General features: G+C 38.4%; 1 protein-coding gene across 11 annotated transcripts in view; it reads left to right on the forward strand.

The window, feature by feature from the left end:
• Positions 1 to 24,372, forward strand: part of LOC102815479 (androgen receptor-like) — a 378,724-nt gene that overhangs the window by 227,709 nt on the left and 126,643 nt on the right. For all 11 annotated transcript variants that reach the window (XM_006868490.1, XM_006868494.1, XM_006868495.1 and 8 more), the window contains one exon: positions 2,402 to 2,553. In XM_006868490.1, the coding sequence (XP_006868552.1) occupies positions 2,402 to 2,553 (152 nt within the window). The remainder of the gene's footprint in view (positions 1 to 2,401; positions 2,554 to 24,372) is intronic.

Below are 24,372 nucleotides of genomic sequence, written 5' to 3' on the forward strand. Positions count from 1 at the left end.
TACATAATGTGGCTTATAGAATGCTTAAAGACATGTCTTTCTGGTTTTATTTGAACTGTTTGTATTACTTATGAAAGTCAGAAAAGTCATGAAATGGGAAAGACTCTTGCAAAAAGCTCCTGTTTCAAGATTGGGAGTGGAGAACACTTTTTAGCCAAGGGAATTATGTTCTTGGCATTTGGACTACTTGTATATTGGAAGTGATCTCCTTTCTTATGTAACTTGTGACTCTGCTAGTATTGATTTTGTGGTTGGAATGTGGCTAGCTTTCTAGTTAGAGTAGGAAAGGGAAGTGTTGTATAGAGAAAAGACAGGTCATCATAGCTAGCCACTGAGTTTGCATATGAGCAGAACTTTTTACGTGCTCTTTTTTATACTTGGGACTTGAATAAAGACTATTATTTTTATTTAGGCACTAAAATGCTTGTCAAGTATAGCCTTAATGAAAGTTGTCTTCATGTTTGCCCTGTCAGGGCTTTTCACTTGGGGTTGAGGGGAGGATAACCTTTCATGCCTTTTTGGATTCTAATGGCTGTGCTGAACATAGTAGTCAAAAAACCATGGCCTAAAATTAAAGATGAATAGTGAGAAGACAATTGTTGTTCTTGTTAAGTGCCGTTCAGTCGATTCCAACCCATAGCAACCCTATATAGGGTTTCCAAGGAGCAGCTGGTGAGCTTGAACCACTGACCATGCAGTTCAAACGACTTTGCAGTCTGACGCATTAGCATGCAGTGCCACACCAGGACTCTGAGAAGACAATAGGGTTGGAGAAAGTGGTGAACTTGGAGTTAGACAATCCTGGTCTCCTTTCAGATCTCACTATATTCATTTGCACAATAGATATGTTTTTGTTGTTGTTGAATGCTGTTGAGTTGGTTCCAACTCATAGCCACCCTGTATAGAGTTTCCAAAGAGTGGATGGTGGGCTTGAACCACTGACCTTGCAGTTCAAGCCAATGCTTTAGCTACAGAGCCACACCAGGACTCCATACAATAGATGTAGTAATGAGAAAATAAACTTACCTCACAGAGTTGTTTTGAGATACTAAAATCACTCATAATTGTGAACAGACACCATTAAGATTAACTAACTTCCTCTTCTCTAACCCCTCTCCAGCTTTCCTTCCTTCATTCCTTACTTCCTTAATAAGGAAGAAATTATCATAAAATATAGCAGTTGCATTCTTGTGTTTGAAAGTTCACATGAGTATTGTTTAGCATTTAGACTTAGGACATAGGGGAAATAAAAGTTTACTTTTAGATAATAAAAACCTTGTTCCATATACTTAAAGTTTAATGAATTACTATGGGTGACTCAGAATTATCCTTCCTTGAAAGTTTTTGGGTTTCCTTTATGGTACTCTTTTGTCAGATCCATCTGGAAGGACTCAGACACAGATCTGCTTGGAGATATGCAATTAGTTAGGCCAGGTGACCTCTGGAGCTCCATTCCAATCCAGGGAACTGCCTTCTGATTGCTCAAGTGCTGAGGCAGTAATCAGATATTTCCATAATCACTGTGCATTATTTCTCAATAGGAACCTCAGGTGTAAAGGATTGCTACACTTTGTTACAGAACAGATTTTAAATGTTCAGGTGATTTAGAGAGACTATTAAAAATATAAAGGAGCCCTGGTAACAGGGTTATGAGTTACGCTGCTAATCACAAAATCAGAAGTTTGAATCTACCAGCCACTGTGAGGGAGAAAGATGAGACTTTCTGCTCCAGTAAAGATTTACAGCCTTGGAAACCCTATACAGGGTTGCTATGAGTCAGAACCAACTTGACAGCACACAACCACTACCACCACCACCAAGAATATAAAGACAAAGACCAAAGAAGACTGGTGTGATAATACTAATCCTGATTCCTTACTTACATATTAATTCCAACAGCCTATTATGATTCTGTGATTTATACTATCATTCACAAAAGATTGGTGGAGTTTGTGATATTATCCCCGTTTTATCGGTAAGACTAAGTTTCTAAGAGTTAAATTGCTCCTAATATATGATTTGATCTTAGTCTCCCGTTGGAAGATATGAGGTTGGGTTAGTACCATTTAATTGCTCCAAAGATGTTATCCTACCACCACCTTAAGTCAAAACCTTAACCTAAGACTTGTTGCCTTTATAGCCTATGAGACTGATCCCAAGGAATTTCCTTAATCCTTCTATTGGGTACAAAAGGGCTCTGTCCAGATTTCAGGTAATTCTACAAACATTCCTCGGAGAAATGTCAGGAAAATCCATCTTTACACTGACTCTTGAACAATGGATAATCATAGTTTTTTCATGCAATTTACTCTTGATGATCTCAGACTCTAGTTTTGTTTTTTGTTTTGTTTTGTTGTTGTTTTTTTCCCACTGACATGTGCTGCATTTTGTGTTTTTCCAGTTTGGAGACTGCTAGAGACCATGTTCTGCCCATCGATTATTATTTTCCACCTCAGAAGACCTGCCTTATCTGCGGAGACGAAGCTTCCGGCTGTCACTATGGAGCACTCACTTGTGGAAGCTGCAAAGTCTTCTTTAAGAGAGCTGCTGAAGGTAAAAAATATGTCACACTCATTTCCCTTTCTCTTCTACCTTCTAGAGAGAGAGATTAACCTTCCAAGACCCAAAATTTATCATCTCAGTGACAGGGTCACTGATGGGGCCATTTCAAGAGCCTAAAGAGCAAGTTTCTATAGTTGTTAGCTCTGGCTGCAGCTGCCTGGGTAACACAGGGAGATTATAAGCAATGAAGATGGTCCCAGCTGGTGCTTGGGACTCTGTGAGTCCTAGGAATGAAAGAGAAATTAATTATTTGAAAAGATTTAATTTCCTCCTTATTTGTGTTTAACTCTGCTGCCTAGTGATGGGGGAAAAAATGTCGTTATTAGAGGTAGGAAGTGGAGAGAAACCCCAACTGAAACCCCAGTTTATTCTCTGTGCTAAATAGGAGACTGTTCCTTAGCAAAGGCTTCCTGGCCTCGGCCCCAGAAAGAAAGTATTCTCACTGTTCAGCAGACCATCAATCTCTGCACCTGCTCCCTCCTGCTGCTGCATGCTTAGGTCCTCTTTGGATGAATAGCTCCTGGATAGGTAAGGACCCAATGTGAAGAAGCACTTTTACCTTCCTTTTCAGAGACCTGTCTTCAGTGATTGATCATTGGTCCAGAACTTCAAGTTTTGTATCATAGTATGTTTGGCTTCTTAAACTTACTTATCTTAAAATAGTAAAACAGTTCATATCTGTGTGGCATTGTGGGCTAATATGCTGGTCTTCCAGGTCAGTTTGAGCCCCAAGGTCAGCCATTCAAGCTCACCAGCTGCTCCTCAGAAACCGTATACAGGGTCGCTACAGGTTGGAACTGACTCAACGGCACTTAAGCCTTCTGTTCATCTACTTCTCACCTCCCTTGCACTAAAGGGCTCCCTTCTCAAATTAATGCTGGTGAGCAGCTCTCTAAATAAAGGCACTCTGATCTGGGACCAGAATTAGATGTTAAACACCAGTATCCACCCCTGTCCTACTTTCCACAGGGAGGTACTTCCTGCCAAGACCTTTTCCCTTCCCTCTTAATGGCCTGGAAGTGTGGACTTCCAAGTCAGAACCAAACAGATAACCTCACCTTATATAAGGACAAGGGCCTTGTGGAGTCCTGGTGCGGTTCTGTAAGATAAGCATTGAACTGTTAACAGCAAGGACAGTGGTTCAAACCCACCAGCCACTCCTTAGAAACTGTACACAAGGTTGTTATTAATTGGAACCAACTCAACAATAGCAACACATTAATGTTCATGAACCCTAAAATGGAACACATTTATAAGCCAAACCTTTCACCGAGAATGTACTGACACCCAGCAGGGTATGGTAACAACACCAGAGAGTTCTTGGCCTACAGGAAATAGTTAGCAAGTGAGTTCCCTTCAGCTGGTCTCCCAATTGAAAGCAATAAGAATGGTAATGTTTTAAAAATCATTTTGGCAAGAATTCCAAAAAAAAAAAAAAACCCCAGAAGAATAAAATTTGGTTTCTTCTAGACTCCAAAACATCTTTAGGAAGCTAGGAGACAGCTGACATTTAGTTTTACTAAAAATATGCTGTTTATCCCACCCAGACCCCCATGTAACCCATTTACACTGTTTGTGCTAAACATTTATAAGGTCCAAGATTCCAAAGACTAGGCAGTTTGGAAAGACCCAAAGGGTAGTGCCTTCTTTCCTTAAGAGTACATAAGGGAGGATAGCTGCTAAAGAGGAAGTGAGAAGCAACTTTAAGGACTTCATGTCACCCCAACTTCTCCAGTAAGAATCTGCCTATTTCCCATGTTCCATCATCCAGCAAGCCCTGTTTATAGAGCAGAGAATGCTGCATATCACCTATCTAGAGCTAATATGTCAGCAAGCATGGGAAACACATTAGTGGCAGCCATATCAAATAGAATCCTGGTGTGGTACTGTAAGATAAGTGCAGGACCTCAATGTCAAAATGAACTGCAAAGACGCAGTTTAAACTCACAAACTATTCCTCAGAGACCCCTATAAAGGGTTTTTATGAGTTGGAACTGACTCGATAGCAGTTATCAACAATACAACAACATACAAAATAGAAAAAAGGAGTTCAAGTGAGCAAGCAGATTCAACAGACAGATTGAATTATACTTGATGCTGCTTCTGGGTTTAACAAATCTTGGTCACCAAGTTGTTTTTGTTAAACAGTGGAAATTGTCAACCATGTTGTAAAAGGGAAGATTGTGCTATACTATCATACATTCCACATGGGAGTTTTCTATATAAGTTAAATTTAAAGGAAGGAGGCAGGCCAATCGGCAGCCGGTGAGCCTGCCTGGATGAAAGTCTGCTATATGACCTGAATCCTGGGCTATTTGAGAACAGAGAAGAAATTGAGGGAAAGTAATTCAAGGAACACAGCCTTCAGTATGGATTGCATCTCAATGTCAGGAAAACAAAAATCCTCACCACTGGACCAATAAACAACATTCTTATCAACGGAGAAAAGATTGAAGTTGTCAAGGACTTCGTTCTTCTTGGATCAACTATCAACATTCGTGGAAGTAGCAGTCAAGAGATCAGATGACATATTGCATTAGGCAAATCTGCTGCACAAGAACTTTTAAAGTGTTGAAGAGCAAAGATATCACCTTGAGGACTAAGGTACGCCTGACCCAAGCCATGGTATTTTCAATAACCTCATGTAGATGTGAAAGCTGGACAGTGAATAAGGAATATCGTAGAAGAATTGATGCCTTTGAATTGTGATGTTGGAGGAGAATACTAAAAGTGTCATGGACTCCCAAAAGAACCAATAGATCTTACTACCTGCTGGCTCCTTGGAGGCCAGGATGGCTAAGCTTTGTTTCTCATACTTTGGACATATTGCCAGGAGGAAACAGTTGCTGGAAAAGGATTTCATGCTGGGTAAGAGGGAGGGTCAGAGAAAAAGAGGAAGACCCCCAATGAGATGGATTGGCCAGGTGGCATCATTGATGGCATCGAGTGTGGCGGCTGTAGTGAGGTTGGCCCAGGATCGGACATTGTTTCGTTCTGCTGTGCATGGGGTCGCTATGAGTCAGTTCCGACTTGAAGGCACCTGACAACAACAACAATTTCACCCAGTTTACAAAACACTTAGAAATCTAGCAATGTCTCAACATTTCCAGATCACCTAAGTCAGGGAAATTCATTAATATTTTCATTGAGAAAATAAGCCTGTCAGCTCATGGGGCCAAATGCTCTTGACTGCTTGAAATATGAAAAATCAGTAATGGATTCCTTGAAAATCTGTTGAGAGGAAACCTCTGAGCTCCTTGGGTTACTTTAAAATGGAAACTTTAGGTTCTGGTCCCCAACCTTTTGAGGAAAAGAAGAAGTGGTTTAAGAAAACAAGATAAAATTATTGGTGCTTTCTTTCTCTTCTCATCTGTAAAGCTGGGTGGCTTGATTTTACTGTCATCCGTATCCCATTTTGATGACAGAGGCATTTCTTACTACCTGCTGAGAATGTTTATTGATTTGTTTACTTTTATCATTTTTACAAAATACTTTTATTGTCCAAATGGTCTTTCTGAAGGTGGTTATGAATCTGCCTTGTTGGAATTTAGAATACCACTTGTCTTGGTGAGAGTAAAAGTACAAATCTTTTTTTTTCCCCCATGTCTTTTTTGTCATCAGTTAACTCAGACTAAGTATTCAGAGTGTTGAATATCACTTATTCATGGTTTCAGAAATCTCTGGACTGGGCACAGGTACAGGATTTAAAAGCCTGGCACGTCAGACAGAAGTCCATTTCTAGCTTTGGTAGTTCATAAAGCATTAGGCTTTAATGATGTCACTGGGACTGAGCTCAGCACAGAGCTGATTATAATCTGGCCAGGTTTTCCTGTAGAGTAGGAGGAAAAGGAGAGAACCTCACCATTTCTTACTGTCACTAATGCTGAGGGATTGGAGTTAGAGTGAATCCCAGAAGGAAGGGAACTGATTTTTTGAGATAATCAAAGTATCAAAAATGATGTTTTGAGATATTAGGCCATGGGGATAAAATCACTAAGATCATTGTAATGGAAATTTATTGAAAGTTTGTGTATGTGTATGTTTGGGGGAATAGTCTGTGAATTAGAAACAAGCATTAAGAGAATAAGCAAGCTGGTAGGGTGGGCAAGAAGGGGATGGAGAAGGTAGGTTGGCTGCTATCTAAGAGGCCAGGGAGTGAAAGTAAAGGGATAATGACTCAGAGAGATTTTAAATGTATAACCTTGGATAAGAATTTTTTTTCCTTTTTGATCCTCAGTTTCACCCGATTGAGCTAAATGTGTTTTAAATGCCTTCCCAGCTAAAACTTTTTGTTACAATTCTACAAATGACAGATCCATCACCATTATTTCAGTGAACACACATGCCTTTATATCTAGTTGTACTTTTGGTTTTTCATTTTGTTGTTGTTGTTGTTAAGTGCCATTGAGTTGATTCCAACCCATACCAACCCTGTATAGAGTTTCCAAAGAGCAGCTGGTGAGTTTGAACCACCGACCTTGCAGTTCAAATGGTTTTGCAGTCTGGTGCATTAACCCACAGCACCACACCAGAACACTATTGTTGTTGTTATTGTTGTTAAGTGCCGTCGAATCTATTCTGACCCATAGCAACCCTGTGTAGGGTTTCCAAGGAGCAGCTGGTGAGCTTGAACCGCCTACCTTGCAGTTCAAATGACTATGCAGTCTGGCATATTAACCCACAGCACCACACCAGGACCATAGCAGATGGTAAATTCCAGCTCTGATGCTCTTAAAATCAAACTTCAGAAGAAAATAGAAACAGACGACAAAGTGTACTATGGGTGTTCTTGTTGGGATTGTTAGGTGCCATCAAATCAGTTCCAACTCACAATGAGCCTATGAACAGCAGAAGGAACCACTGCCTGGTCTTTTGCCATTCTGAGAGTTGTTACATTTGAGCTTATTGCTGCAGACAGTTTGTTAATTCATCTTGGTGGAGGTCTTCCTGTTTTTCGCTGACCCTCCACTTTACCAAACATGCTGTCCTTCTCCAGGGATTGGTCCTTTCTAATAACATGTCCAAAGTATGAGAGATGAAGTCTGGCCATCCTGGCTTCCAAGGGGCATTCTGGCTGCACTTCCCCCAACACAGATTTGTGTGTGTATGTGTGTGTTTTAACAGTCCTTGGTACTTCCAATAATTTTCTTCAACCACAATTCAAATGCATAGATTCTTCTGCCTTATTCATTTTCCAGCTTTCACATGCATATAAGGCAATTGAAAATACCATGACTTGGATCAAGCATATCTTAGTCCTCAAACTGACATCTTTGCTCTTGAACACTTTAAAGAGGTCTTGTGCAGCAGATTTACCTAATGCCTGTTGCTTCCATGAATGTTGATTATGGATCCAAGCAAAATGAAGTCTTTAACAACTTCATTTTTTCTCCATGTATCATTTATCTCCATTTATTGGTCTAGTGTTGAGGATTTTTGTTTTATTGAAGTGCAATCCACAGTGACTACTATAGTCTTTGATCTTCATCAGTAAATATCTTAAGTCCTCTTTGTTTTCAGCAAGCAAGGTTGTATCATCTGTATATTGAAAGTTGTTAATGATTCTTTCTCCAACCCTGATGGCATGTTCTTTTTCATACAATCTAGTTTCTCAGATTCTTTACTCAGCATACAGATTGAACAAGTATGGTGAAAGGATACACCCTTTTCCTGACGTCAAACCATTCAGTATCCCCTTGTTCTGCTCAAACGACTGCCTTTGGGTCTATGTACAGAAAGTTTTATTTCATTCATTTATTATGATCATCTCTACTTTGAGGTGATAGATCTTCCCCAGTCGTATTTTGAGTGCCTCCCAACCTGAGGAACTCATATTCCAGCGCTATATCTGACAATGTTCTGTTCTATCCATAATTTTTCAGGTTCAAACTCAACAACCACTCCTCAGAATCCCTCTACTGGGTCACTATGCATCAAAATGGACTCTACAGCACTTAACAACAACTACAACAAGCATTCAGAAGTAGTCTGCTTCTCCTTTTTCTGGTCTGTCTTTGTCTGGAAGCTCCACTTTTTACCATGGGTGACCTTGCTGATATTTAAAATGCCAATGGCATAGCTGCCAGCATCACAGCAACATGCAAGCCACCACATTACAATAAACTGACAGACAAATGGTGGCACTGTGGAGGGGTTGGGTTAAGACCCAGGACTGTGGTATTCTCAGTTTTCCCAGACTTGTGACCACTGCTGGGCAACATTCCACTTCATCGTGTTTCAAAGAGGGTTAATTAACTTAACATGTACATTTTGTGCCCAAGAATTTACTGTTTTTCAGACACTGTCAAGTTAAAATGTGAGATTTTGTATCCATTTGTTTTGTACACATGGAGTGCATTTTAGTAGACATCATAAAACTGAGCCTATAACTTACATTCTGAATTTAAAGAATTGTACCATCCTTGCTGATGTTTACAATATGTCCCAACTTAGTATCCTATGCAAATTTCATAAAAGTATGGTTTTGATTCTGTCTTTCACCCCAGGTTTTTTTGAGGGAAAAATGTAAACAAACCCTCATTGAACTCTTTTGTCCTTTAAATCTACTCTTTCCCACCTAAACTCATGTGGGATTGAGTGTTACCTCCTGTTTGAAGTCTTGCAGAAAGTTTTGGTGCATGTCAATATCCTCTTCTTTCCCTGCCTTTTCAAGTTAGCTATCACAGGAGCATATTAACTCTGTCATGAGGATCAGTTTATAGCTTCATCGGAGCTTTATTCATGTTTCTTTAGCCAATAAGTTGTGTGACTGAGTCCTAGAGATTTTTTTTACAAAACTTCTCTTAATCATTATCTATTCCTGATTTTCTTAAATATCAGAGCCACACAAGATCATGGATCAGCAAACTTTTTTTTTTTTTTTTTTTTTTTCTGAAAAGGACCAGGTAGTAAATATTTCAGGCTTTGTGAATCATATTATCCCAGTTTCAAATACTCATCTCTGCCTTTGTAGTATAAAAGCAACTATCCAAAACCCACTGCCATCAAGTTGTTTCCAAATCATAGTAACCCTATAGGATAGAGTAGAACTCCTTAGGACTTCTGAGATTATAAATCTTTACAGGAGCAAATAGCTCATCTGTCTCCCATGGAGCAGCTGATGGATGTAAGCCATCAGCCTTGAAGATTACCAGTGCAGTGTTTAGCCCACAGTGCCACCAGCCACAGACAATGCATAACTAATAGGCATGACTGTGTTTCAATAAAACTTTATGGACATGGAAGTTGGAATTTCATATAGCTTTCACATGTCATTAATATTATTATTCTTTTAATTTTTAAAAGCATTGAAGGTATAAACTCGGCTCTTTTGCTATATAAAAACAGATGGCAGCCTGAGTGAATTTGACTTACAGGCTATAGTTTGCTGAACTCTGCTTCAGATGGCTGATCCTGTGCTTACAAACCTGCATAATAAAGTTTACTCTTTCTTGTCTTCTGATATGTTAGTAACTCTAGAGTATCTAATTTTAAAAAATGCTTCTGAGTTGTCTAGCCAAAGTTTGTGTGTTTTGTGCAAAAAAAACCCGGCATGACTTCACAAGGAGAAAGGATTATCAAACTCAAAATAGTTCAAGCCGATCCCTATGAGATTCAGACACACCTCCCCCTACAACATTCTTTAACCTATTCTGGCACCAGCAGCATTCTCTGGTTCACATCTGGATTCAATAATCTGTTGCAGCGATCACACAGAACTCATAGACAATACTCGGGGTTATGGGTTTATTAGGGAAGTGAACAGGGTACAATTCAGGATAAGAAACAACTGAGGATGCAGCTGTTCTACAGTCAGGAACACTTCTCTGCTATACTGCAGGCGAACCTCACTTTTGCCTTCAACCTCTCAGCCATGTGGCCCCATGGCCTTTGCCCTGCTCCAGCAAGCATTCATTTAGTCAATCTGTAAATGCCCATTGGACACATTCTGCAACCCAGCCTCTTGCCCAATGGCCCTCAGCTTTACTTGGTCCATTGGTTGGGAAGCCTGAAACTGCTCTGTCTCTTCATGCTGCTGCTTCTGCTGTTGGTACTTTTCCAGGTAAGGCTTTCATGCTCCACTCATAGTTCTTTTTTCTTTTAACCTATCAGGATGGCAAAGCTAACCAATCCTAGCTTTAGAGTCCTATGCACCCTATTTGCATAACCCCACCTACTTTTGATAGAAAAGCCATACCAAGTAAATTCATAGTACTGAATCTTGGTTACTTTGAATACCTGTATTGATGGTCTTTCAATCGAGAGTGTTTTTACTAAACAGGTGAAAAAATTAATCTAGAAATTCTAGTAGATGATACTTTTTTCCTATTGATCTACTATATTTGCAATACCCAGAGGAGGAATTGAAAACATTTCACATATTGTTTTAAATTATGTATAATTGTTGTTGTTCTTAAGTGCTGTTGAGTTGGATCCAAATCATACTGAGCCTGTATAGGGTTTGTAAGGAGCAGCTGGTGAGTTTGAACCACCAACCTTGTGATTCAAACTGACCTTGACATCTGGTGATTATCCTATGGCACCACATCAGGACTCCATGCATGTATGATAATCATATGAAATATGTATAAATAAGATTTTGATGGATGCCACATATACTCTAGATAGTGAAGACGAAGGGTTTGGGGGACTATCTGGCATCAAATCTTATGGAAATATCCCTATCACACAAAAAGTAGAGTGCAGGTAGCCAACTCAGTTATGGAGCTGCCATATATGCTCCTAACTGGATATGGCACCTAACAACAACAACAACAAATATATGCTCCCATAATTTTCTCTCTCTACACATTTGCTAACATAATCTGATTTTCTATAACAAGACTAGACCACAAGATTTGTTGTTGTTAGGTGTCATCAAGTTAATACTGACTCATAGCGAACCTATGCACAAAAGAACGGTCCTGGGCCAACCTCAAAATTATTGCCACACTTGAGTCCATTGATGCTGCCACTTTACCAATCCATATCACTGGGGGTCTTCCTCTTTGTCTCCTACCCTCTAGTTTACCAAACATGATATCCATCTCCAGCAACTGGTCCCTCCTTACAATATGGCCAATGCATGAGAGATGAAGTTTGGCCATTCTGGCCTCCAAGGAGTGCTCTGGCTGCACTTTCCCCAACACAGATCTGTTTGTTCTTTAAGCAGCCCATGGCAATTTCAATATTCTCCTCCAACACCATAAGTCGAACGCATCAATTTTTCTATGGTCTTTCTTATTCATCCAGCTTTCAAATGCATATGAGGTTATTGAAAATACCATGGTTTGGGTCAGGTGTACCTTAGTCCTCAAGTTGACATCTTTGCTCTTCAACACTTTAAAAAGAACTTGTGTGCAGATTTGCCTAATGCAATACGTCATTTGATTTCTTGACTGCTCTTTCGTGAGTGTTGATAGTTGATCCAAGAAGAATGAAATCCTTGACAACTTTAATCTTTTCTCTGTTGATAAGAATGTTGTTTATTAGTCCAGTAGTGAGGTTTTTTGTTTTCTTTACATTGAGATGCAATCCATACTGAAGGCTGTGGTCTTTGATTTCATCAGTAAGTACTTTAAGTCCTCTTCACTTTCAGCATGCAAGGTTTTATCATCTGCATATTGCAGATGTTAACGAGTCTTCCTCCAATCCTGATGCCAAGTTTTTCTTCACTGAATTGTCTAAAACTAAGAAAAGTTTTCCCTAGGGTTGTATTCTTTCACCATACTTATTCAACCTGTATGCTGAGCAAATAATCCAAGAAGCTGGGTTATATGAAGACCACAGGATTAAAAACTAAATAATTTGATTCTGCAACTCTTGCAATTGCTGCTCACCTAAATTTCTGACATTGTTCAATTTGGGAGCCATGCCAAGAATTTTCATAGTTGCTTTCTCTGCTTATTTATAACATGTACATTTTATGAGGAGGCAGTGATTAACAAGAAGTTGCCATAGCACTGGCAACATCATATTAATATTTACAGTGGTTAAATGTTTTTTGTCACTTCTGAGATTCCTTAATTCCACTGTCTTCTTCTACCTTGCCTTACTGATTTCCCAGTCCTTTATCATTTGTTCTATGCCCATCCACATACTGTAACCATAACCTTCTACTTGTTCAATTTTTATGAAATTCTCTTGTTGACTACTGATTGCTGGGTAGTAAGTAGATTTTTGAAATTGGCTACTATTATCAAGGTAAATGTTAGGATACTCTTCAAAGGAGGGATACATTGCTTATTTCTTGGGTCTCCAGCCCCATGGTAATAAACATACTGTGAGAAGCAACATTTCCAAAAGTCAGTCTCTTCAGTTAAAATAGCAATGTGTGCATACTTCTGTAATCTATTATTCCCTTTCCCTTTGCAACTAGGCAACTGCTCTCAACATTCCAAAAAGTTATATGAATTTTGTAGGAAAAATGCATGACTTTTAAAAAGGGATAAGGATTAGAATTTTCAGTCTCTTTTCTTCTACTTTGTACTGTGGCTAATGAGACATCTCAATGGAATTATTGCACGTCCTGGCTAGATTTTTGCTTACACCTTACTGAACAACTCATACACACAGCACTGTTAATAATCTATTCATGCATTCAGCCAGCACACATTTACAGAGTGTATTATTGGGTTCACATACTCAAGATACAAACCTCCTTCAAAGAGCTTATAGTATAGTGATTGTAATCCTGGGTTATTTTTAAGTTCTTCAGTGATTGAAGTTCCACCATATTCAATCTTCATTTAGAATTCCAAACCACCTGAGACAGAGGGTGTACAGCCAGAATGCTCCTTAGAAGCCATAATGATGATGAGACTTAGTCTCTCATACATTAGGTATAGTATCAGGAGGGATCAGTCCCTGGAGAAGGACATCATGCTTGGTAAAGTGGAGGGTCAGCGAAAAAGAGGAAGACACCCAACGAGATGGATCGGCTCCATGGTAGCAATAATGGGTAGCATAGCAGCAATTTTGTGGATGGCGCAGGACAGGGAACTGTTATGTTTGGCTGTACATTGGGTCATTATGCGTTGCAACTGACTCAATGGCAGCTAACAAGAACAGCACATCAAAACCACAGTTTTGGCATATTCAAGTGACTCAAACTGTGTTCATTTAAAATGTTTTTTTGTTTGTTTGTTTGGGGAACAAAAACTCCTAAATGTGCAATATCAGGGCTGTGGGATGAGTGGGGTAAAGTTTCCAAAAAAAATTATCATAGGACAGCCCTTACTATCTTCAAAGAATGAGCAGGTGCCTTGTTGAGAAGGACAATTTCCTTGAAACAACTTTCCTGGCCTTTTTCTCACCTACGCAGTTTTCAGTTTTCTTAAAACTTCTTCATAATAAGCTCCCTTGGTTGTCCTGTGTGTTTGAGAAAACCTACTAGAATTATTATTATTTTTGGATCCCCCAAAAACCATTGTCGCATCCTTCAGAGCTGACATCTCTGCCTTGATCTAGCAAGTCTTCTCAGAAATCACATTTTTGACCGAATCTTTTTTTGAAGATTCTTTAATGAGACTAAGACAAATTCATTACTGACAGAACTTGTCTGCACCCATCCTGTGATTGCAGAGATATGTTTAAACATGTTTTATTTGAAATAAACCTGTGCATGTATGAACTGGAACCCTGGTAGCAATACTTTTGACTTAACCTCGGATACTTTCCCAAGGTCCAATGGACGTATTGTGGCTAGAAAAATAAGAAAGAGCAGTGGAGAGGAACAGTGTCAGAATCTTGTTTGTGATTTGAGGAGCTCTCCTGACTCACAACCCAGTCAACAATTTTTACCTTAGAACCACCAAGAATTATGTGAAGCAGCATGTTAAGCATTTGACAGAGAAGTTGATTCCTAGAAAATATTTAGTCTCATTCCACTGTATCCTATGAGACTATCTTCTGTAAATGTTGGTCTTCCCAGATAAAAAGAATGGGTTTAGCATTAATACTAATAGCAATATATGGTGGGAAGACTCTATAACACATTTTGTAGTATGAGCATTCTTGAAAGTGTTTATGCATATACACAAATGTGAATCATTTTTAAGGAAGGTTTCATGGCTTTCATTTGATTTTCAGAAGTAAGGTAACCCTGAGAAGATTGAAAACCACCGGTCTAATCTTTGGTAAACACAGAAGGTATCCTGAATGCAGGGATATCCACTGTGAGTGGGAATGACTCTATGACCCTTAACAACAACAATGTATTGTGTCAGGTCCTATTCAGACCAGAAATGAGTGTGAGCTAGCCCTGCCCTCAGGAGCTTCGTGTCTGGGGAAATTCACCCAAGTCTAGCTGCATCTTTAACACTGTACAAAGTATATAAATGCAGGATCAGCATTTCCACCCTCAAGGGCTAACCTTGAACAAGGTTAACAGAGCCTGTGGTTCTCATCTCCACTAGCAGGTCTGCAAGCCTCAACAACAAACAACAATGATGATGATAATAATCATAGCAGCTAACATTTACCTGGTATTTTCTATACGTTAGGCATTACACCAGCGTTTCCTTAATTTTCACAATAACTCTAAAAATAGTAGATAGTCATAATATCCTTATTTTTTAAATGAAGAAACTGAGACACATACAGAAGATTGAGAGAACAGACAGGAAACTAATTCATCTTAGTTAAACAAACATCCAGAATCTATTACATGCCAGTCTTAGTGCTGGATGATAGAAAAATGGAGATGAATAAAACACTCTCAGTATAGTGGAAGTGATAAATAAGCACATAGTGAGGCAAATATATCTGCCACACTTTCTGCTTGATCCTGGAAACGTACTGATGCATGACACAGTTCACTCAATGCCGTCAAAGTTTAGTGGGAGATATCAGTGTGGAAACAAAAATTGAGTAATGCTGTAATAAGTGTTATGAAAGATAAGTACAAATGGGCAAAGAGATTATGCAGCAATCAAATCATTTAAATCAAGGTCCAAAAGAATCAGCGTTATCTCATTTTATTACAATTTTGTTGTATATTTTTCAATTTTTATTTCATCTCTAAAATGAATGTTGTTGTTGTTGTTGCTAAGTGCCTTTGAGTCGGTTTTGACCCACAACAACCCTATATAGGGTTTCCAAGGAGCAGCTGGTGAGCTTGAACCACCAACCTTGCAGTTCAAATGGCTTTGCAACCTGGCGCAAAATGAATAGTCAGTATTTATGCCCCACCCATTGATAACATAATATTTCAGGGAGCTGTGCTGCAACATAGATAATTATTCCTTTATCATGGTGCATGTCCCCAGTTCTTCCCCTCTTTGCCTTTATTTGGGATCTTCCCACTGCCTCAAGTGTTGTTTTTTTGGTTTATTTGTTTTTTGTTTTTTCTTATCATGTCTCAAAACCCTACCTTACATCAAGGGACCATTCAAATGCTTCCTTCTCCATGAAGCTTCCACCCCACTGAAAACCACTCAACTTCTCCTGTATTTCCTCAGCACTAAGCCACCCAACCTCTCCTGTACTTCCTCTGCACTTCATGGATACCTTATAAAAAACAAAAACAAAAACAAAAAAAACACTTCCTTCTTTTTCTTTCAGTATGTACGTTTTTCTCCACCAGCAGACCTTAGTGGAAGTGCCATATTGCTGAAACCATGGCAGTATTTGAAACACTCTGGAAATCTCTGGAGTGCATTGTTACTTGTAAGTTTTATCCTTCAAGCTTGTCATTGTTAATTGCCGTTGAGTCAATTCTGACTCACAACGACCCTGTAAAGAGTTTCCAGGAGTGGCTGGTGGGTTTGATTCACCAGCCTTGAAGTTAGAAGTCCAGTGCTTGTCCTACAGCATCACACTAGTACTCTTTCAAGCTTGGTGGTAGTGGTTGTGTGCCACTGAGTCTATTCTGACTCATAGGTACCCTGTACACTGTTTCTGAGATTGTAAATATTTATGGAAGCAGAAAGCCTCCTCTTTTTCCCATGGAGCCACTGGTAGATTTGCATTGCTGACCTTGAGGTTAGCAGTCCAGCTCTTAATCTACTATGCTGTCAGAGTTTAGACATGTCAAATTTCATCATGGAGCATAAATATACCGATTCAACCATTTCTGCATGCGCAACTCAGTAACATTTATTATATTCTTTGAGTTGTGCAACCATTCTCACCTTCCTTTTCTGAGATGTACTTCCCCCACTAGCATAAACTCACTACCCCTAAATTTCCTATCTAATCTTTTGAGTTGCAAGTTTTAAACTTTCCACTGATGGCATTTCTTAGCTCACAACCATAATACAACTGACTGAAATATTTCTTCATTTTCTTTAGGTCTTGCACTCATGCATGTAATTTGTAGAAACATAGTCATATAGCCCTATTTGTTGTTGCTGTTAAGTGCTAAAAGGTTACCAAGGAGTGAATGGTGGATTTGAACTGGCAATCTTGCAGTTAGCAGTCCAGTACTTACCCTATAGCTCCACACCAGGACTATGAACACAGTATTCTGATTTTTTATCATGCTTTTATTGTTGGATACATAAATTATTTTGTGTTATATTCATTGCATTCACATACATTATATTCATATATGAAGGTGAATAAAAAATTACCTGCACTCTGGATGTAGAACTTATTTTAATCAACCTTTTGAAAAGATGAATAAATAATTTTCAATATGAATCTCCTTGCTTTTCAATATAATTTTCCATCTGTCAACAAACTTTTGTAGAAAAGGCAGGGCTTGATGGCAGATAGGGTAGAAGTACAGTGAAGATCTCTGTCAGCAATAACACAGAATACTGGATAAAGCAGATTCAGAGGACAGTTCCAGAACTCTGAACCACATATAAAGTAATATTTTAAAAGTGTGAAGGCCTATAGCCAGTGGAATTTGTAGCAGAAGCAAGAAATCCTGTACTTTTAAATCTGCCAGGCTCAGCGGCTCAGAGCAGCCATCTTGAACATGACCCAGCCAGGAAATGATCAGAACCAACACAGACAGACACCTGATAGAACCTCGGAGATAAAGATGTGGACATGCTTTATTTCTTTATTTTGTATCTGTTAATTGGTCTCTCGCTGTCTGCACACCTCCATTCTGGTGACTGGAGGGGGTGCCTGAGTGAGTGGAAACCCCCTCCCCCCACCCATGGAGGATTCTACTATTCATGCGCACAGATCTCCTCAAAATTTAAAGGGATAGTTCCCACTTAAAACCAAATGGCAGCGCAAAACGGCCACAGCCAGCCCTAAACTGTTTATCATTATTTTTAAAATGACAGAAGGGAGTTGTGGAGCAGGAGACAGACTAAAAATGAAACTGGCCGAAAATTCAATCCTGAGTTATATCATAGCAACCAACAGTGGCATCTTGAAATTTATCAGGCGGCCTTGAAGGCAAGAAGCTGAAAGAAGATATTAAAGTCATAATCATATTAGGCTACAGATTTTTTTCGCTCTCTCTCTTCTCTATTTTCTGAGATTATAGACTACAATATCAATCTGTCTTTATTTGCTGTTGCTGTTTTGTTTTTTTGGTACCCACTTTACTTTTAGTGGGCTCTTTCTCTCCCTATATTATACAAGAAGAGTAATGCTGTCATATAACCAAGCTACAATCACACCTTATAAAATCCAAATATCCAAGCAAGAACCAATACCAACTGCCTACCAAGTAGGCAGACAACACCTGCAACAATTACTCTGAGTCAAGTAATAAGAAGAGTGAAAAGGGAATCCCATTTCCTGATCACATCTACCTGGAGACAAAGAGAAAGCATAAAACACACACCCATTTAACTATTAAGGACACAGCTAACTGCTGAATATGCCCAAGAAACAGAAACAGATGACCATATCAGCATATGTGCAGAAACAAGATAAAGTGACTGAGACAAATGACCTAGAGAGGTAGACCTACACTCCATACTGGAAGGAGGGCAGGCTTTGGAAATTCCTGAGAAAGAATTCCAAAAAATGATTATAAAATGTATCAAAACACTTTACAATGGACTTGAAAAAAATAAGGAAGAAGTCAGGAAAACACTAAAGGAATAATCAAATAAGATAGATATAGCATTGGCAATAATCCAAAACCTACAGAAAGAGGTTCAAATGATTAATAATAGAATATCAGAAATGAACAACCCACTGAAAAGGCAAAGGGGTAGAATTGAAGAGCTGGAAGCCAGAACTAGTGAACTGGAAGACAAATCTCTCAATATTACAACAATAAAACAGCCAGCAGATTAAATGATAAAAAATTCTGAAGAAGGTCTAAGATTCATGTTGGACTTAAGAATTATCACATTCTAGAAGAGGAAGAATCACACAAGTCCACAGAGAAGATAGTTGAAGAGCTTCTGGAAGAAAATTTCCCAAAATCCTGAAAAGTGAAAAGATAAACATTCAAGAAGCTTAACAAACCCCAGGAAAGATAGAACCCCCCCACCAAAGAAAATCACCAAGACATATCAAAATCAAGCTCTCCAAAACCAAAGATAAGGAGACAATCCTGAAAGCAGCAAGGGAAAAAGCAAATACAAATACAAATGCAAGCAAGTCAGATTAAACTTGGATCTCACAACAGAAACCATGCAAACAAGAAGACAATGGGGAGACATATATAAAACCTAAAAGAAAAAAAAAAAAAATTACCAGCTAAAAAACCCAGCAAAGCTATCAATCAAATACGACAGTGTAATCAAAACATTCCACGATAAACAGATGCTAACAGATTTTGCCAAAGCCAACCCTGCACTACAAAGCATCCTAAAGAGAGTTCTGTGGACTGAGACCCAAAAAGAACAAACAACAAACAGAGCTTGTTGCATACATGACAGCACCACCCAGAACTCAACTGACATATGGAAGAGTCAAGAACAGAACAACATTATACGAACAGTTTTAGAGGATCTGGGAGGTCAGTCTATGATCAAAACAGTTACATTGTGAAAGAAGGTAAACAGGTAGGAAAAGAGATCCAGGTGGTGAAAAGATCAGGTAGATTACAGCATAAAATAGACTCTATTAAATGGAGGGAAAAGTTAATGGAATATAAGGTAAACTCAAAGAAAAATAATACTTCACAACATACCAAGAAAATGAAAATCCAAGAAGAACATGGAAACATTAAAACTATGAGGAAACTGACAAGAAAGAACACAAAAAACATGAACTCAGCACAGAATGACATGCATAACAAATAAACCAGCAGCACCACAAAAAACAAACAAACAAATATAAATGGCAGCAATTAATCCATACATATCAATAATTACACTGAATGTAAACAGATTAAATGCACCAGTTAAGAGACAGAGAGTGGCAGAATGGATTAAAAAAATAAAAGCAAGATCCTTCAATATGCTGCCTTCAAGAGATACACCTTACATACAAAGACAAAAACAGACTAAAAGTCAAAGGATAGAAAAAATATACTAAGCTAATTGCAATAAAAAAATGAGCAGGAGTGACAATACTAATGTCTGATAAAATAAACTACAAGGCAAAAAACAGCATGATAGATCAAGGTGGACATTTTCTCATGATTAAAGGGACAATTGGACAACATGACATAACCATAATAAATATCTATGCTCCCAATGAAAGGGCTTCAAAAAATATAAAGCAAACTCTACTAGATTTGAAGAAAGACAGACAAATCTACAATAATTGTGGGCAATCTTAATACACCACTTTCGAAAATGGATAGAACAACCAGAAAGAAACTTGACAAAGATACAAAAGAACTAAACAACACAATCAGACAACTGGACCTCATAGATGTGTAGGAGCATTCAATCCAACACAGCACAATACACATTCTTTTCCTGTGCACAGGGAACATTCTCCAGAATAGACCATGTGTTAGACCATAAAACAAGCCTCCATAAATTTTAAAATATCAAAGTACTGCAAAGCTTCTTCCCAGACGACAATGCTATCAAATTAGAAATCAACAACAGGAAAACCAAGGAAATAAAATCAAATACATGGAAACTGAAATAATACACTGCTGGAAATAGACTGGGTAGTAGAAGAAATAAAACGCGAATTCAAAAAATTCCTAGAAATAAATGAGAAAGAATACATGACATACCATAATCTTTGGGAAACAGCAAAAGTAGTGCTGAGAAGACAGTTTACTGTAATAAATGCATACATCCAAAAAGAAGGAAGAACCAAAATCAGTACATTAACACAACATCTCCAACAATTAGAAACAAACCAGCAAAGTAACACTACAATTAACAGAAGAAAGGCAGTATTAAAGATTAGAGCAGAAATAAACAAGATAGAAAACAGAAAAACTATAGAAAGAATCAACAGAACAAGAAGTTGGTTCTTTGAAAGAATTCATATATTGACAAACCATTAGCAAACCTAACAAAAGAAAAGAGGGAGAAGACATGCACAATAAATCACATGGGTGACATCACAATAGAAATAAAAATAATAATAACAGAATATTATGAAGAGTTGGACTCCAATATATTTAAAAACCTAGAGGAGATGGTTACATTTTTAGAAAAGCACGACCTACCTAAACTTACAGAGTGAAGTAGAAAACTTGAACATACCTATTACAAAGGAAGAAATTGACCAGGCCATCAAAATCTCCCAACCAAAAATAGTCCAGGTCCAGATGGCTTCATTGGTGAGTTTTACCAAGCATTCAGGGAAGAGCTGTCACCAAATCTACTCAAATTATTCCACAATATAGAAGAAAATGGAAAACTCTCTAATACATTCTATGAAGCAAGCATAACCCTTATACCAAAACCAGGAAAGGACAACACTACGAAGGAAAATTATAGACCAATATCCCTCATGAACATACACACAAAAATTATCAACAAAATCCTAGTCAACAGAATTAAACAATATATCAAAAAAATAATAGATCATGACCATACCAGGGATGCAAGGATGGTTCAACATCAGAAAAACAATTAATGTAATCCACCATATAAATAAGAAAAAGGAAAGACACACATGATCATAGCGATTGATGCAGAAAAAGCATTTGACAAAATTCCTGATAAAAACAATCAACAATGTAGGAATTGAAGGGAAATTATTCAGCAATATTAAGAACATGCATAGAATTGGCAAAGAACAAGGCACCAGGAATCAATGGAATAAATATTGAAATCTTTCAAGAAAGTGAGGCGGCACAGAAGGTTCTCACTCATCTATGCCAAGAAATTTGGAAGACAACTATCTGGCCGACTGATTGGAAGAGACCCTTATTTGTGCCCATTCCAAAGAGAGGTGACCCGACGGAATGCGGAAATCATCGGACGATGTCTTTGACATCCCATGCAAGTAAAGTTTTACTAAAAGTAATAAAGAAATGGCTACAAGTATACAAGAGAACTTGTATACAAGCATACAGAGAACTTCCAGAGGTTCAAGCAGGATTCAGAAGAGGCCGTGAAACAAGGGATATCATTGCTGATGTCCGGTGGATCTTGGCTGGAAGCAGAGAGTATCACAAAGATGTTAACCTGTGCTTTATTGACTACACAAAGGCTTTTGATTGTGTGGATCATGACAACCTATGGGCAACATTGTGAAGTATGAGTATTCCTGAACACTTAATTGTGCTCATGAGGAATCTGTACATGGACCAAGAGGCAGTTGTTTGAATAAAACATGGGAACAGTGAGTGGTTTAAAATTAAGAAAGGTGTGCAACAGGGTCTTATTCTTTCACCATACTTACTCAACCTGTATGCTGAGCAAATAATCTGAGAAGCTGGGTTATATGAAGAAAAACATGACATCAGGATTGGAGGAAGACTCATTAACAACCTGCAATATGCAAATGACACAACCTCACTTGCTGAAAGTGAAGAAGACATAAAACATTTACTGATGAAGATCAAAGAGCACAGCCTTCGGTATGGATTGCATCTCAATGTAAAGAAAACCAAAAACCTCACCACTGGACCAATAAACAACATTCTTATCAACTGAGAAAAAAATGAAGTTTTCAAGGATTTCATTCTCCTTGGATCAATTATCAACATTCATAGAACAGCAGTCAAGAAATCAAACAAAATATTGCATTAGGGAAATCTGCTGTATAAGACTTTTTTAAAGTGTTGAAGAGCAGAGATATCAGCTTGAAGACTAAGGTGCACTTGGCCCAAGCCATGGTAATTTCAATAATCTCATAAGCATGCAAGAGAAGACGGTAGGCGTATTGATGCTTTTGAGTTATGGTGTTAGAGGATAATATTGAAAGTGCTATGGGCTGCCAAAATAACAAACAGATCTGTGTTGGAGGAAGTGCAGCCAGAGTGCTCCTTGGAGGACAGGATGGCCAAACTTTGTCTCTCGTACTTCAGACAAATTGTCAGGAGAGACCAGTCGCTGGAGAAGAATATCATGTTTGGTAAGGTGGAGGGTCAGAGAATAAGAGGAAGACCCCCAGTGAGATGGATTGGCAAAGTGGCAGTATCAATGGGTTCGAGGGTGGCAATGATAGTGAGGTTGGCCCCGGATTGGGCAGTATTTCGTTCTGCTGTGCATAAAGTCTCTCTGAGCTGGTACCGACCTGATGACACCTAACAACAACAACATACAAAACAAACAGCTAACATCACTCTTAATGGAGAGAAACTGCAAGACTTCCCCTTGCAAACAGCTAAGGTACCACACAAGGATGTCCTTTATCACCATTCCTATTCAATATTGTTTTGTAAGTCTTAGCCAGAGCTGTATGTCAAGATAGGAAAATTAAAGCCATCCAAATTGGTAAAGAGTAAGTAAAACTCTATTTCCAGATGATAGGATCCTATACATAGAAAACCCCAAAGACTCAGCAAAAAAACTACTGAACTCATTAGAAATTTCAGCAGAGTAGCAGGGTACAAGATCAACATACAAAAATCAATTGGATTTCCCTATATTAATAATGACAACACTGAAAAGGAAATTAGGAAAGCAATACCATTTACAATATCTATCAAAAGGATGAAATATTTAGGAATAAATGTAACCAGAGAAACAAAGGACCTATACAAAGAAAACTACAAAACACTACTACAAGAATCCAAAAAGAGACTTACAAAAATGGGAAAATATACCATGCTCCAGAATAAGAATACTTAACATTCTAAAAATATCAATACTGCCCTGCCCAAAGCAATCTACATATATAATGTAATCCCAATCCAGATTCCATTGACATTCTTTAGAGAGATGGAAAAAAAACAATTACAAACTTTATAAGGAAAGGAAAGAGGCCCCAGAGAAGCAAAGCACTGCTTAAGAAGAAGAACAAAGTTGGAGTCCTCTCACTCCCTGATTTCAAAATTTACTACATGACTGCAGTGGTTAACACAGCCTAGTCCTGGTACAATGAAAGATACATAGATCAATGGAGCAGAATTGAGCATCCAGAAATTAATCCATCCATATACAGCCAACAGATCTTTGACAAAGGGCCAAAGTACATTGAGTGAGGAAGACATAGTCTCTTCATCATATGGTGCTGGCAGAACTGGAAAGCGATATGCAAAAGGTTCAAACAAGACCTTTACTTCAGGCCATATACAAAGAACAACTCAAGATGGATTAAACACCTAAATGTGAATCCCAGAATTATAAAGGTCATCAATGAAAAAATAGGGACAAATATAAGGGCTCTAATCCTGGGCACACACAGACTAGAAAACATTGCAAAAATTACACAAACAAAATAAGACAAAAAACATGGTTGTAACATTCTAAAATTAGAAATTTATGTGCAATAAAGGATTTCACCAAAAGAGCAAAAAGAGAGCTCACAGAATGGGAAACAATATTTTGCAATGACATATCAGACAAGGGACGA

This window comes from Chrysochloris asiatica, unplaced genomic scaffold, assembly GCF_000296735.1.
Source record: "Chrysochloris asiatica unplaced genomic scaffold, ChrAsi1.0 scaffold00118, whole genome shotgun sequence".
NCBI lineage: Eukaryota > Metazoa > Chordata > Mammalia > Afrosoricida > Chrysochloridae > Chrysochloris > Chrysochloris asiatica.